This window comes from Mirounga leonina, unplaced genomic scaffold, assembly GCF_011800145.1.
Source record: "Mirounga leonina isolate KUSES-001 unplaced genomic scaffold, KU_Mleo_1.0 Mir_53, whole genome shotgun sequence".
NCBI lineage: Eukaryota > Metazoa > Chordata > Mammalia > Carnivora > Phocidae > Mirounga > Mirounga leonina.
The window spans coordinates 83632814-83648095 of NW_023270807.1; the positions used below are offsets into that span (position 1 = coordinate 83632814).

Genomic DNA, 15282 nt, shown 5'->3' on the forward strand with positions numbered 1-15282 from the left:
GCTCCTGAACTGGAAATGGTCATCTGGAAGTCAATAGGCTTGGGCTTCTCCTTCAAAGACAAAGTGATGCTCATCAGGGCCCACACGTAAACGAGCAGCTCGTGATGAGCGAGAACTCAGTTCAGCCAACGTGGCTCTTTTCTCCTTCGAGTCAGTTAGATAGCAAATGTTAATTTCCTGTTTGGCTCTCAAGTTCACCTCGAAACTCTGAATATCACCCTGACTCGGAAATGTTAGCTTGAAGACAATATTATCTTATTTAGAAATTGGTGTTCATGGATGCACAATAACAAAGAAAGCTTCTTGAAAGCACTCTCCATGTAAAATCCCCATTTCCTCAACCTGTGACAGGGCTCCATCCCACCACCTGGCTGACGCAGCTCTGACCAAGTCCCAGGCTGATTCTATACCAACAATTCCAGAGGACATGTTCACTTGATTTACTATTCAATACTTACTCTCTCCTTCTTGGAGTTCTCGTCTTTTTCAACTTCTGTGGCATCCTTTCCTCCCCGTTTTCTTCCTACTTCCCCATTCCGCCTCCTGCATCTCCTCTGACCTGGCCCAGGGTAACATCACTCAAACCAAAGGCTTCCTCACTAGAAGACACATTCAGGTGACCTTCAAACCTCTACCTTTGGCCCCTCAGCCTGTTGTGATTTCTCTCAAAGCTCTTGGATACCTCCTGGACCTCTCCCTGTAGACATTTCACGTCCATCTCAAACTCAGAATCTCCGGGGAAGGATATTCCAATGTTTCTTTTATTCTTAGGAGCAAAAAGGGTTCCTACAGCTGACTTGTTACGCTATAAAAAGCTCTTACAACGTGCCTTGGAAATAAACTCCTATAAATTCTATTATCATCCTCAGGTCTCAGGTCACAGATGGCAGAACTGAGGAACAGAAACGTGGAAGAACTTGCACAAGTCACATACCTATGAAATAGATTTGAACCCAGCAGATCTGCGATGCTGCATTTCCTCTTAACACTCAGACTATGGTAAATTTCCAAATAACCATGCTGTGTGCGTGTGTGTAAGACAGGGCCTTACAGATTCACTTCCAAGCTTCCTCCATACTGTCTATGGCAGGTCCACTCTCCTGTGGTACGAAGAACAAAAAACACACCTCTGCTTCAAGACAGCTGAGCTGGGAAGACTGGCCATATTGCGCGTGGCTTGTGGAAAAATAACACCTGTGTATCCCAGGACTGAAATTACAGGTACCACCATCAACTCGTTTGTCATGCCAGAAGCCTGGGATTCTCCCCTGCTCTGCCATCTTCCCAAGTCACTAACTTCCATATCGCGAAGCAAACAGACACTGAGTCACAAACCTCTACCCCCTTATCATCTCTCAAATACATGAGGCATACCCTCCCCTTCACTTTTCCAAAGAGAGCTTAACCGTTTTAGCTTGGCTTGTTGAGACTATGGTCAGGCCTCTGTCTCTCTGGCCCCCTCACCTCCCATCGCTCTCCTCCTGCACGTGTCCTGCAGCCCGGCCACGTCTGATTTTGCACCATTCTCGGAGTGTGAGGTTCACCGTACCAGCTCTTGCCTGGAATGCCCCCTTCCGTGCCTTTCTTCCCTGAGCTATTCCTACTCCCCTGGGAGCTCAAGTGCGAAGCCATCTGACACCCATCCTAATGTAGAGATCTTGCCCTTTGGCTCCCACCAAACGCAGTCCAGAACACATCCTCAAACCAGAGACTCTATTCTGCTGCCATGATTTATTGTGAGTGCAGACCTTGTTTGAGCTGAACCTTCAGGGTACACAGGGGACACACAATGGGCATTCTGCATATATTGGTGTAATGAGCAACAACAACAAGAGTAAAATGAGTGGGCGGATGAGAGAGGCTGCTTCCTCCATCATTCCCTCCTTTGGCTGCTCACTGCTTTCGGCTGAAAAGGAGGCGTCGTTTGCTTTTTATCCTACACATCAGTGACGACTCCAGGAGTCACAGGGACTCGTCTGAAGTCTGGCTTCAGAGGGGACGGTGCCAACTGAAGCAAAGTTGCGAGCTCCCCGTCCTGGGGCTCGTCCTCCTTTCTGAGGCCGCACAGACCAAACCAGCAGTCAGGACTCTTCTTCCTCGCGGGGACTGTTAGGGGGACACCATTCCAGCGGCGACAAGGCTGCTAATATGGGCTCATAAACATGCATTTAGGATGAACCGGGGAGGGAGGAGTCCTTCAGTTACAAAGATTTAGTCAAGGACTCCTCTGAAGCGTATGTTTCCTTCTTCACGGAGTCTGTGTGTGGCTCCTCTCGGCCTCGCAGTGGCCAGCACCCAGCGGAGTGCAGCGGCCTCAGGAGGCTCGGCCCCCCACACGCTCTTCTGGCACCATCTTCCCATGTGCTCCCCTCGCCCCTACTCTCAATGCTCCATCAGAAGCTCAGAGCTCCTCCAAAGGAGGAGGTCAGGTCAGATCAGGACGAGAGCTTCTCATGTCCGAGAAAGGGAGACGGGGCAGATACATCACCAAGAGTTATTTATTCTTCTTTTTCTGGCGTTCAGCGACTGGCCTGCTCTTTGCCTTGGCCCACCTGCTGCCTCTGTGGGATCCTGGCGGGGCAGCCAGTGGGTAGCTGAAGGGGTACACGCGCACTCGTCCTCCCAGCCCTGACAGGCACCAGCGAGGGAAAGTCTTCAAGAACAAGTTGAGCCAGCAGGAGGTGGGGGTGCTACAATGACTCGAGACGCTGGGGTAACTCCTATTCGTCCTTCAGATCTCAACTCAAACTTGGTTTCTCAAGGGAAAGCTTAAATTTACAGCAGCGTTAAGTCTATTGGTTCTCTCCTATCCCATTATTTCCTTCAGAGCATTTATCACATTTGCAATTACATTTTGTTTCTTAATATTTACACCTCCCCTCCCAGCGCAGATCCTTTCCCGAGGAAGGGGACTCTGTTTGTTCGGTTTACCAGTTTGACCATTTGAATCCTCAGTGCCTAGCTCTACCCTAGCACACTTTGGTTCTCATATTTTTTTGAATGGATGAATGAATCTTCCCAAATTTATCTAGTTTGCTCACCTTACATGTGAATTTACATTTTAACTGCCTAAATCTGTTTAACAAGGCTGCCTATAAAAGGTGTCCTTTGAGACAGGCAAACTTCAAAGGCTCTGTGTGTGTGTGTACATGCATACCCACTGCAAAGATGAGTATAGGGTGCTAGGAATAACAGATATAACTCATTCACTTTAAAACTTATTAAAATGCCACAAATGAAAGTGGGGTATTGGTAATGCTCACATTGGTCACTAATTTTTGTCTTATGTTCCTGATTAAGTAACATAATTCAGGAGAAATACCCAATATTTTTATATTTGTGTTAACACTAAATTTTCTCATTCATTACCTTATTATATTCTTATAATAAAGCCTACGAATTAGGAAAGGTAGATTGTACCAGTCCTGCTGACTTGCCCAATGTCACACAGTTTGAGATCTAGCAAGATTAAAATACAGCCCTTGTTATTCTGATGGCTAGCCAAGAAAGTGCTCAGCCTTGCACATAACACAGCACATTTATTCGGTTAAATGGATATTTTGCTTATGCTCAAGTTTTAGATGATTTCTGCTTGTAGGCCTTTTGTACACCCTGTGTTGAAAACAGCATCTAACATATAAAAAGTAAGGTTGCTAGACACAAGGCGAGTATTGAAAAGCCAGTTGTATCTTCCTATACCAGCAACAGCTAGAAAAGATTTATAAGACCGCTTCTGGGTAAAAAATTACACAACTTTATTGGAAGACATTAAAAAACACCTATATAAATGGAGAGAGATATTTTATGTTTGTGGGAAAGAATACTTAGTATCATAAAGATGTAATTCTTACCATTCAAGCTACAAACTAGATGCAGTTCCAATTAAAATACCACAGGTTTATCTTAGAACCCAACAATCTGATTCTGAAATTTATATGGAACAGAAAGAGCCCAGAATAGACAAGATACTCCTGAAGAAAAAAACACAGTTGGGGAGACACATCCTACCAGATACCAAGACTCATTTTAAAGCTATAGTAATTTAGACAGTCTGGCATTAGATCAGGGACAGACACATGGACTAATGGAAACCAAAGTGCCCAGAAACACCCACCACACATACAAGAAACTAGATATATGACCTGCAGATCAGAGGGGAGAGGATGGGTTCTTCAACAAATGGGGCTGGACCACTGGCTACTTTTCGAGGAAACAAAAATAAAAAACAGTGAAGTTTTTCACCACACAGAAAAACCAATTTCTTACGGATAAAGAATTGATCTATGAAAAGCAACATTCAAATACCTGGATCGATAGTATCCCTAACATTTCGGGCTATGGGAAGAGCATAAGCCATAAAGGAAAGTGTGATAATTAAACTATATTAGCTTCCATTAATAACAACATTCAATATACCAACAACTATATTGACCTATATCGAGAATAAAAGACAAACCACAAACCTGAAGATATTTGCAACACATAAAAATTAACAAAGGACTAGTAGGCAGAATCTATCAAGATCAGTAAGAACAAGAAAGTCAGATGTAATTTCGTATCAATCAGTTGGGCATAAATTAAAAAGTCAGAGGGGAGACGGTGCAACGGTGGGAGTCCTCACTTCCTGTGATGGAAAAGCCCTGGGCCTTATCACAAGCTGGAAGATGTGTATTCTGTGACCAGCCATGCCTGTGGGCTATTAACCAATCAGTGTACAGATCATTTTAAAAACAAAAAAAACAGAACAAAACAAAAACAAAACAAAAAAACAATCTTGGTATATGTGCTATGCAATAAAACCTACCTTTTAAATACATACATAATTCTGAACATTTCTCATTTCACTTAGAATTCTTCAGCACAACTTTTAATGGCTATATTTTAGTGATCACAGGGAAGCAGCATTAAGGCATAACCAATCCCTACTGTGGGCCATTTAGATTTTTATACATACTAGCAAAAAATTTGAAACAATGTGAGAAATACTCTTGTAGGTAAGTCTTTGTATACATCTCTGATTATTTAAGATAAATTCTTAAAGTGGTTTAAATGTTAGGCGCACTTAATGTGGGTTTTGCCAAACTCTCCTCCAGGAAATGTTACTAGTTTATAAAGCTGCAGAGGAGTATCATTTTCCCTCTCACAAGCTACCCAACACTAGCTAAAAACATAAACTTTGCCAGATTTATAAGTGAAAACTTACACACTGAATTTTTAACTTGTATTGATTTAAACAATGAGGCTGAACATTTTTTATTTATTGTTCACTTAGCTTCTCTGTAGTTTACTGGATTAATCCTTTGCCCATTTCTCTACTTAAGTGCTTGAATTTTTTGATGAGACAGAAGAGTTAGTGACAGATTCACGATATTGACTCCTTCTCTGCCAGGTATATTGAACTTTGTCATTTTATCCTTTAAGTTTTAAATTTTTACATAGCCAAAGCAATCTTTTCCTTTATGGTTCATTCTCTGATATACAATTCTTCATGTATATTTTAAGGGAATTAACTCCTCTCCCCTTTGTGCCCCCTACAACAAAAATGCCTCATCTAAATGAAGGCAATGGCACCTTCCTCAAAGGGTCACTGTAAACGTTAATAAAGAGAACTTACACTGATGTACTTGTTAATAGTAAAACAACACAGAAATGTCAATTATTAGCAGTTCTCCATACATGGTGGTTATTAACATCACATGCCCATCGGTCAAGAGAGTTCATAATTTTATGCAGGGAATGTGAGCAGAGGTGCTTGGGATAATGAAGTCTGAAGACTCAAATGGACCATAAGAGAGACAGACACTGTGATGGAGAAGTACATTTCACGTCCGCCGGCAGGGTGAGGAGCTCGAACTGCCAGGACAGAGGCCCCAGACGATACGGACTCTTACCTTACTTAGTCTTCCCCTTCCTCCAACTCCGTTTCTTTGTGCACCACCACTCTGGTGACCGACATGTCCGGGTGCTGCTCTCGGGCTTCCCGGATGGCCTGGGCCAGCGCCTGCCAGGGTCAGGAGAGAGCGCCGTGAGCGGGGGAACAAGCTGCTTCTCGGGATGGCAAAACACACGCATGCTGCTCAACCGGGATTCCATCTCCAGCAAAGATGGTTTTATTGCTTTGAGGAAGCAGGGATTTGAAATGGGCTCACAGTTCATTTTAGAGAACGTTTCTCATTTCCCCCAATTCCCATTTTCCAGTCTTTTCAAATAATGGTGCATGCAGAAGAAATGCGCAGACTCTGAACCCCAGCCTTGTACCTGCCGCGAAACTTGGAGGTAACAGATCTTCTCTGACCCTGATCTTCTCCCCTGTAACCCGAGACTAATGCTAAGCTGTGAGGATCATTTTAAGGTTCGCTGTACCGTCTGGAGGGAGGATGTAAAGCATCCAGCCCAGCGCCTGTCCTGTACACTCACGGGGCACTTGCCGTCACCCACTGCCTCAAACGCCCAGACGCAGGAGCAGGCCTTGCTCATCCCTACCCCCGCGGGCTCTCACTAACTGACCGAGGTAAAATGTTGGCTGAGCTTTTGCAGGAGTAAGATCTCTAAACTTCGAGGGCACAGAACAATAAAAACAGCCGCAGCAATGGTGACATACAATCAGCAAAGGGAAAGGAGAGAGAGGACTCTTGAGCAAGTGCTGGTATTTTACAGGCAAAACCACTGGGGGTGCAAAGGTCAACAGGCGGTGCTCAAGGCCAAGCTGCTGCTAGGCTGTGGGCAGGAGCAGGACCCGGGGTCCCCTCCGCTGCCGCACAGGCTCTTCCCAGACCGGGCGATGAGGAGGCTGGCAAAGTTTCTACGTACAGGTGCTGTGACAAAGTGGAAAGAACCTATTTTTTTGAGGGGAAACAAGTTTAAAGATGTCTTGGGGAGAAAGTAAAACACCACGGAACATCATGCAAAGTCTAGGAGAGACGTCTAAGACAAAAAGGAAAGTTCTCGAGGAAACCACGCCTTTGAAAGTGGCAGCACGGGTTTTCCCGTGCCTCCGCCATCCGCTGGAGGGGATGACTGCACTTCTGACCGCTGAACAGTTACTGAACAAAACCTGGGGCCTGAGTCCGCACACGCACAAAGGTAAAGCTACAGAAAAAGAGGTTTTACACCCCAAATTTTTACACAGAGCTCGGAAGACACTTGAGGGTGCTTAAATTTCCACTAGGGAACAAACTCTGGTGACCCACCAGGGTCAGGACCAGAGCGAACCCAAGCAGGGGACTCTCGCATTCGAGCAGCACAACTGTGGTGGGAGCAGGCGGGCTGGAGGGCGAGAGTGGGGTACGGAGAAGGGCGGCGTCTGATCCTGGAGGACGTCGGAAAGTGTTTCCAGGTGTGTTTGGCGGGGATGCGGATGGGAGCCAGAGTGCAGCAGACTGGCTCCACAATTGCATGTGTTCAGAGGGAAGTGAGAGATCGGAACAGTCAAAACGGGCTACTCCACTTCGGTTCGGGAATCCAGTTTGGGAAAGGGACAGCTCCGATAGGAGCCAAATGTAGCTACAGACGCCTTGTCAGATACTTTTTAATTCGCGTTCATTACAAAGATCTGCCTACATTAAACCAGTACAAATGTTAAAGGGGAAATACAAATGATGCCCAAGGGAAGGGAACACATGTGAAACATGTTTTAATTAGCAGAAAAGTAGGGAAAACCAAAAACTGCTTAATCGTCTTCAAACACATTTGAAATCCGTGTACCATTAGTTCCATTCATTCTGTATTATCAGTACATGAAATTAAATACTGCAAAATGTTAATTTACGATGGCAAGAGTAAAGACTGTGAGAAAACTATCACATCCTCCTGCCAAATTGAGAAGTTATTTTACTAGAAAGAAACACTCTGAGGAGTAACCGCAGTGTCCTACGTCCCTGGTGTGGAGCTGAGCGTCAGGACGTACACAGGGTAAACGCCTGCAAAGCAAGGGTCTCTAAATGAACGATTCCTTTTTTCCTATCTTGCTCAGAGGAAGGGTTTCTTTCCACTATTAAAATTCTTTTAATATAGGGCAAGGAATTGAAAAGGGGGTCAATGATATTCAAGTCACTACATGATCGGCTTCTGTTGTTGGCAGGGAAGGGATTTCCCTCTAATTTTAAATACTTCCACGGTCTCATTACAGGCCTTAAGGACAGAGGGAGCTTCATGAGCTCCCGGTGCAAGCATACCAGAAGCCACAATTAAACATACTCAAAAAAAGTTGATGCATCTTATAAGTAAACATGAAGAAGTTACGAGAACGTTAAATATCTCTTCTCTCATTTGGGTATTTGCCCTCGGTTTTAAAACAGGCTGAAGCACCACATTGCACAAACAAGGCCCTGTCCCTGCAGTCACAGGTAAAGCTACGGGTTTTTTCCTAACGTAAGAGTCAGGAATATGTGTTATTTTGGTACTTACATTTCAAAGTGTGTTTTCATTACTTGCTATTCAGAGGCAGTATTGTTACAACAGGCCCAAAGACAAGAGAATGCACATAAAACCTGAGAATAATCCTTGGAAGGAAAACATGGCATCAGAAAGCCAGAAAGTGCAAAGGTTCAGTGGAGGCTGGGAGAAGACCCCGATTTTCACTTTCCATCATGCCAAAGAATGTGGGCTCCCGCCTCTCACACCATAGGAATTCAATAAATGCTGGCTGGGCTAGAGTCCCAGCGGGGAAAAAAGAACAGAGTTTGCTCCAGCTTAGGTCAGAGGAGCTCGAAACTGTCCCAGTAGAGAAGAAATCCTCTCTACGGGGAGCTGGAGGCTTTGTTTCCACGGGGTCATTCATTTTCCCATGGCGAACAGACACAGGTACTGGTCAACTCCTAGGAATCTCAGAGTCAGGGCAACCCTTTAACCTCTGATAGCTCTCAAGGAATGAAAAAAATACATCAGGAAAGACGTAAGGAAAATCACATTTACAGGGGTTTACAAAATGTTTTCTTTTTAGGCAGAGAAGAAAATCTATTTCTCTTTGGTCACACAGAGTGAGCTTTTTTTAAATGAGAAGTTCTGTTCTCTAAAATTCTCTTTCCTGAGTTCGATGTTGTGTTGAAAGCTGGGTAACCCTCATCTGTTCTGACTCCCCAGCTGAGATGGTCAATTGAACATTTCCTTTCCTTCAAGTTGTTATAAAAGAAAATAGCTTGGTGTCCTTTAAAGCGGAGTTAAAATCACTCAGAAAATGACAAAACAAAAAATTCACATCACTTGGGACCACAGCCTAAAATGAAAGCTACCCTCGGGGTAGTAGGTGGCTCAGTCAGTTAAACATCTGCCTTCGGCTCAGGTCATGATCCCAGGGTCCTGGGATCGAGCCCTGCATCGCGCTCCCTGCTTCTCCCTCTTCCTCTGCCCCTCCTCCTGCTTGTGAGCACACGCACTCTCTCTCTCACTCTCAAATAATCTTAAAAAACAATTAAACTAAAGCTACCCTCAAAGTCACCAGATGAGTTCCACTCATCACCTGGTTGTTAAAGTCACGCAGCCTGATCAAGTTAACATTAAAATGGAAGCACAATTCTTTTAAACGTGTTTCTGAATCCATGTAAATTCTCTACTTTGTAAGAGACTTCAGATTTCCTTCTCCCACTCCTCAATAATAGTAATAATTAGGGGAAAACACCTAAGGGTAAAGAGCCCAATTTTTCTAATGTTATTAAAAAAATACTTTATAAGTTCCTAAAAGTAGGCATAAGTCAAACTTAGAGACTTTTCTTAGTTTTTGGAAGCTAGTGTCATTAAACTGCCATTCATTTTTTAATCTATGACTTGCCTTTAAGCCAGGCCCACATGAATAACCAGTGGTTGCCAGGAATCCTCTCGATTATTTGGATTCAAAAGTGCACGTGAAGCCAGTGGGAAATAAACAGCAATCCATGTTTTATGCTGGTTTGGCATTAGGAAGGCTGAAAGGACAGGCTGTGTCTAGGTTGGGAAGTGTCTCTGTGCCATGCTTAGGAGGTGGATTCATCCAAGAGGCACTGGGAGAAGGGGTCTGACCCGGGGATAGGACGTGACGACACATGCCCAACTTAGAGACATGGTCACTCTCAGAAGCAGAACTTCAGGTCTTTACCTGGTCATGATCGATGTCTGCATCTCCTGTGATCACGATGCGTTTCTCAATTCTTGTTTCAGATATTCCACCTTTCACAGTCTAAAGGTTATAAAGAAACGAAAGGGGGGAGACAGCAATCACGGATGCATGTGTATACTCAATGAGAGGAAATAGAAGGGAGCACATCTAGACCTTCTGGTCATTAAGGCAACGCACACTGAATGGAGAAGGCGGACATTCCAGACACTGTGTTTAAGCTCAGCAGAGATTCCTATTGATAAAGTTGTAGCACCCATAAGTCTTCCTCAACTGAAAGCAACTTTAAAACTAATTTATCGAGATTCAAGGGAAATTGAGATGAGATAGATACCATTTAATCCCAATAGTTCTGTTGGGACATTCCATTACAATTTCCCGGAGTTTCTTTACTCCCAATTGGCCAATTTGTTAAAAGAGGAAAGAAGAAATAATTCTCTGGTTTATGTAGAGTTACAAGGAATTCTAACAATTTAGGTCCCTGGTTTAGGTTTGGGAATTGCTTGATGTCATAGTTTTGACTGCCTGATTCTCAGACAAATCCATGGGTAATTTTGTTCATTTGGTTTAGGGCAAGAAGATAAAAGAATCTGGCTTAAGATACAGAAGATACATGAGGGCGATATAAAGATTTGTGGTCAGTGATAACTTCTGTACGTCGCTGTGCCTGCTAACAAAGACCGCGTGAGCAGACCGGGGACAGGAGCTCCGGCACGAACCACCACCCAGAGTCACTGGCTCGGAGCAAGCTGGCAGAGCCTGGGACATGACTGAGGCTGACGGGATCATATGGCTGTGACGCTGAACTACGAGCAAATAACACACAGTCCTGAGAAAGCACAGCTCTGATAAATTATACACTACGTCCCAAGTGATAGCACTTTACTGTAAGAGACCAGGTTTATCGCAAGCCTGGATAACTGGATAGCCCTTAAAATGAGCACCAATACCATCTTGCATTTACGTGGCATTTTTTTAATTCACAAAGTTTCTGGCTGAAATACAGAGTGAGGAGGGTATAAAGGATACATTTAAATCCTTCAAGCACTAACAAAATGTGAGAGATAGGAGTAAATCTGATGACAGCAGCATGCGTTCAGGATCACCTGGAGGCCTCCTACAACCACTCCCAGGGTTTTGGTAGATCTGGAGTGGGGCCATGGGACTCACACTTCGAACAAGTCCCAGGAAAGACTGCTACTGCTAGTCCGGGGACCATACTCTGAGAACCATTGGTCATCTGGTGTTAAAACTTTAGAGGATGAGAGAATGATCTGGAAAAATGCCCCATATCCAACATATGAGCATCTTGAATCAATGAAGGGAAAATTATATTACTTCGAAAATTCTGAATGATGGTCTTCATTCACTTGCTTCGGTTGGGAGGGTTCATTTGTACTTACCAAACTTATGCTTCCGCTTCTATTATACTCTCTCTCTCCTGTAGCTGGCTGATGTATGACCTATTTTTATCCCCTTGTACTTTACAAAAATACATTTGTCAATGGAGCCCAATTTCTTGGATACTTTAAGTCCGGGCATTTTTATTCCACCGGCATGGTCTATTACTTTGAAGCTTGTACAGGAACAAAGAAACAACTCAGAAAAGGTCCTGTTTGCAAGGTCTCACCCTGGATTGCTTTACCTTGGTGATATGCGTTGTTGTCGTTGTCGACACAGACTCAGATGTGATGGTTTGTGCCGTGAGTAACGTCCCCGAGTCACCACCGGCCCCGCCGTCAATCTTTGGATAGTTGGAGGAAAAATACAAAGTAATGCTTAATTTCCATTATGTTGTCAGAAAAGACCCCTCCCCGTCGAATATGCATCTTGTGAAATCTTCGAGGCCGGCAGAAGACGTTTTCTGCCCATCCTTTGCATGTTTGTAGCGGTGATTTACTGAGCAGGAGGTTGGCTGGCCTTTAAACAGAGTAAAGGCAAAGGCTAAATGCACGTGGAGAAGCAAACCTCCTGGGAGGGAGAAAAAAAAGGAAGAATCAAGTAGAAAATGGGACTGAGAGCTACAAGGGTCATGAGACAGTTTGACCGAAGGCCTTTTGCGGAAGCTAGAAAAAGAAACTAGAGAACCAGACAGAGAAGTTTCCACAGTGACCGGAAGTGCTGAGTTCATTGTTTTTTTTTAGCACAGGTGGTAAAAACAGATAAACATTTTCTCATTTACGAAGCCACAGAACATGACTAGGATAGACTAAACCTATGTGATTTGGTAATTTGCTTATCTCTAGTAGATTTTTTAAAATAACATTGTTCCTGTAATAGTTTGTTATGAGCATATATGTGCATACATAGATTTTAATATGTATGCATGCATGTGCTCGCTCTCTACATATATCATATATAAATCCCAGGTATATATCTAAATAGGTTTTGACTTGTTTGCTTTGATACTAAAAAAGGTAGAAAGCTGTAGAGTTTACCAGGGGAAATAGGAAACAAATTAATAGCCTAAGAGTACTTGTGAAGATCACCAAACATACTTGTTTCCCATATCCTGACATTATCACAAGGAAATAACCAGAAAGCCCAGAGCCTCTTGGACTAAGTTACGGGGAAACTTCTCTAAATTTGAGTCATGCACCTGTATTTCTTTACTAGGGCACTTACTATATACTACAGACACACGAGTACATGCTCTCCCACCACACCCATTCATAAGAAACCCGTTTTGGTTTATGTGGATCTATGCACACACATGGATAACACGTCTAAAATAATTTTGAGGAGTATTTAAACATACCCACATTAAACCTTTTAAAAAAGATTCTGAGAGAGGTCAATAATCTGCCACCCTCCACCATGGTACAATCCTACTAAAGAACACTAAATTTCTCAGATGAGAAAATAGTTGTGTAAATTTCTAAACAGCTCCATTTTGAAATAATGAACGCTTTCCCCTTTTTTTATTACCCTTAAGGCTAGACATCTAAATGCATATTTCAAATCTTTACAGAATCAATGTCTGAATAATGTCTAAAATTAAACCCACAAATCTGATCATTATTTTGACACACAGTATATTTACATAAGATCGGCAACATGTCTTCAGAAAATAATCCCACGTGAAGGAGAAGCACAGAAGTGTGTGTGTGTGTGTGTCTGTGTCTACACCTGGCAAGCAAGAATGAGTTGACTGGATCTATCTGCACGGAGTTTGGGGGGTGGGGTGGAAGAGCCTAAATCTTACGAATCCACAAATTACAACAGATCCAATAAACTTTGTAAGCGACCTGATTCCCAAGTGTATATCAACATGGACAGAGAGATATACATGAACAACTTATAATATGGACAAGACTGCTACTGCCTGTCCTAAATAATCCTGTGTATGCCCTCTCCCCCGCCCGTCCCCGCCCCCCCAAATTGCTGGGCCACCAATTTGACTGCAGCTCTGTCGTAATCTAAGAAACAATACAGCAGGTTCGATTGCGATTATGACACCGAGATACGGAAGGCTACATCAAGGTCAGAAACACGTAAACTAGAAGACAAATAAAAACAGACACAAAGTAAAAAAGAACTCAAGTAGTCCAAATCTAGAGTTTTTGTACCTGTGGAGACTCATATGTGATGGTTTTGGTCTCAGTTTGAACAATAGGGACTTCCTTGGTGGAGATTTCTGTCCTTTGTGAGGCATCAGAAATTGTTACCATCTCTGTTTTTACCACTGGTGGCTGAGGTGGAAAGGAAGGGAAAAATAAATTCTAGAGGTCATGAAGTAAAAGTGTTTAATGGAGCCTTCAAAAATAACTGCAAAAAATATATCCAAACACACACTCATGCACAAGAGTAAAGGTAAATAAAAGATACAAAAGAGAAATGCTTTCCTTCAAATACCATATATATGTATGTGTGTATATGTATGCATACACACACAGACACACATATATATGTATGAAGACTAAGCTAACATAATGGCTCCCTAAATTATGGTACACTTCAAATTACCATGGTCCCAATTACATGTCAGACGTGGTGTGCACCGTGATATATAAACTTTAGCTTTGGGGCAAGCTGTAACAAAATGGAAAAGAAAACAAAACGGAATGAACTATGTGAAGTGACCTGTCTCAATTTTTACTGCAGTTTAAAGAACCACGTGGTTTGTGTGAAGGCTCATTGTCTTTAATTGGCACATCAGGTAGGGAGACTAAGCTCTTCCCCCAAAAAGTCTCTTCTACCCTACCGACAAAGAGATTCTACTCTAAGAATATCTTCAAGTATGATCTTTTCAATTATAATTGTCTAAAACTTGCAGTGCTTCTTTTGTGTTATATAAGTTAAAATATTACATCTAGAGTTATTCCACCAACATGGCATTAAGGCTTCGAACAATGAAAACATTAAACAACAGGGTCACGGCCTGTTAGCTTGGTAGTCTGCTGAGCGTGTAGGTTTATTACAACACCAGACCATACTACTACCAAAATACTACAGTACTTTGAGAGAAAATTCCCAAGTGTAATTATTTAAAGAGGAACAACCATATGTTAAACGCAGAAAATAAGAATTCAGAGCATTCAAAGACTTTTGAAATGTCTTCTCTGAAGTGAAGCGGGAAGTTTAAAATATAGTAAAAATCCATTTAATTATTTCAAGACAAAGTCACTTCAAGATTTTCCAGCCCATCAAAGAGAGCCTACATCGTGGGCATTTAATTTTAGAATCAAGAAAGTCTCATGACTCCTAATTCAGAGACACCCACACCTCATGACCGAGACTTAATTTACCAGGAGTGTGGAGAGTTCTCTTTCTTGAAGAGAAAAAGTTAAAGACTCCTATCCAATGTAGATAATCCACAAAACAGATGATCAACTTGCAAATCATCCAGAATTGAGGGAGGACAGAATGAGAAGAGTGTCCTCCTATCAAACAGGCTAGCCTCTGGCCGTGCACAAGAAAAGAAAATGCTCTTAAAGCAATCTGTACGCTCTCTGGAATCTAGAAACAGCAATCACAGTGGTATTCGAGAAATATGTTTTCATCACTGACGGATGCGGGACTCCGAGCACCAAGGTAATCAGAACCAGCTGCCACCTCTAAACATCTAAAGCTGAAGGGAGAATCAGCCAAAAAGTCAAGCCCAATCATGGTAACGGCCACACGCACACGCTCACGCTCACATTGACCGTTTGTCAAAAATACAGATACAATTTTTCTCATTAAGCCAACGAAAA

The 15282-nt window shown here is 42.9% G+C and overlaps 1 protein-coding gene across 10 annotated transcripts in view; it reads right to left on the reverse strand.

Annotated features, from left to right (window-relative positions):
* EPB41L2 (erythrocyte membrane protein band 4.1 like 2) overlaps positions 1–15282 on the reverse strand; it is a 210669-nt gene that overhangs the window by 10957 nt on the left and 184430 nt on the right. For all 10 annotated transcript variants that reach the window (XM_034990645.1, XM_034990644.1, XM_034990643.1 and 7 more), the window contains 4 exons: positions 13657–13779; positions 11733–11831; positions 10070–10150; positions 5892–6001 (listed from right to left, as the gene is read on the reverse strand). In XM_034990645.1, coding sequence (XP_034846536.1) covers positions 5897–6001; positions 10070–10150; positions 11733–11831; positions 13657–13779 — 408 coding nt within the window. In that variant the 3' untranslated portion in view covers positions 5892–5896. The remainder of the gene's footprint in view (positions 1–5891; positions 6002–10069; positions 10151–11732; positions 11832–13656; positions 13780–15282) is intronic.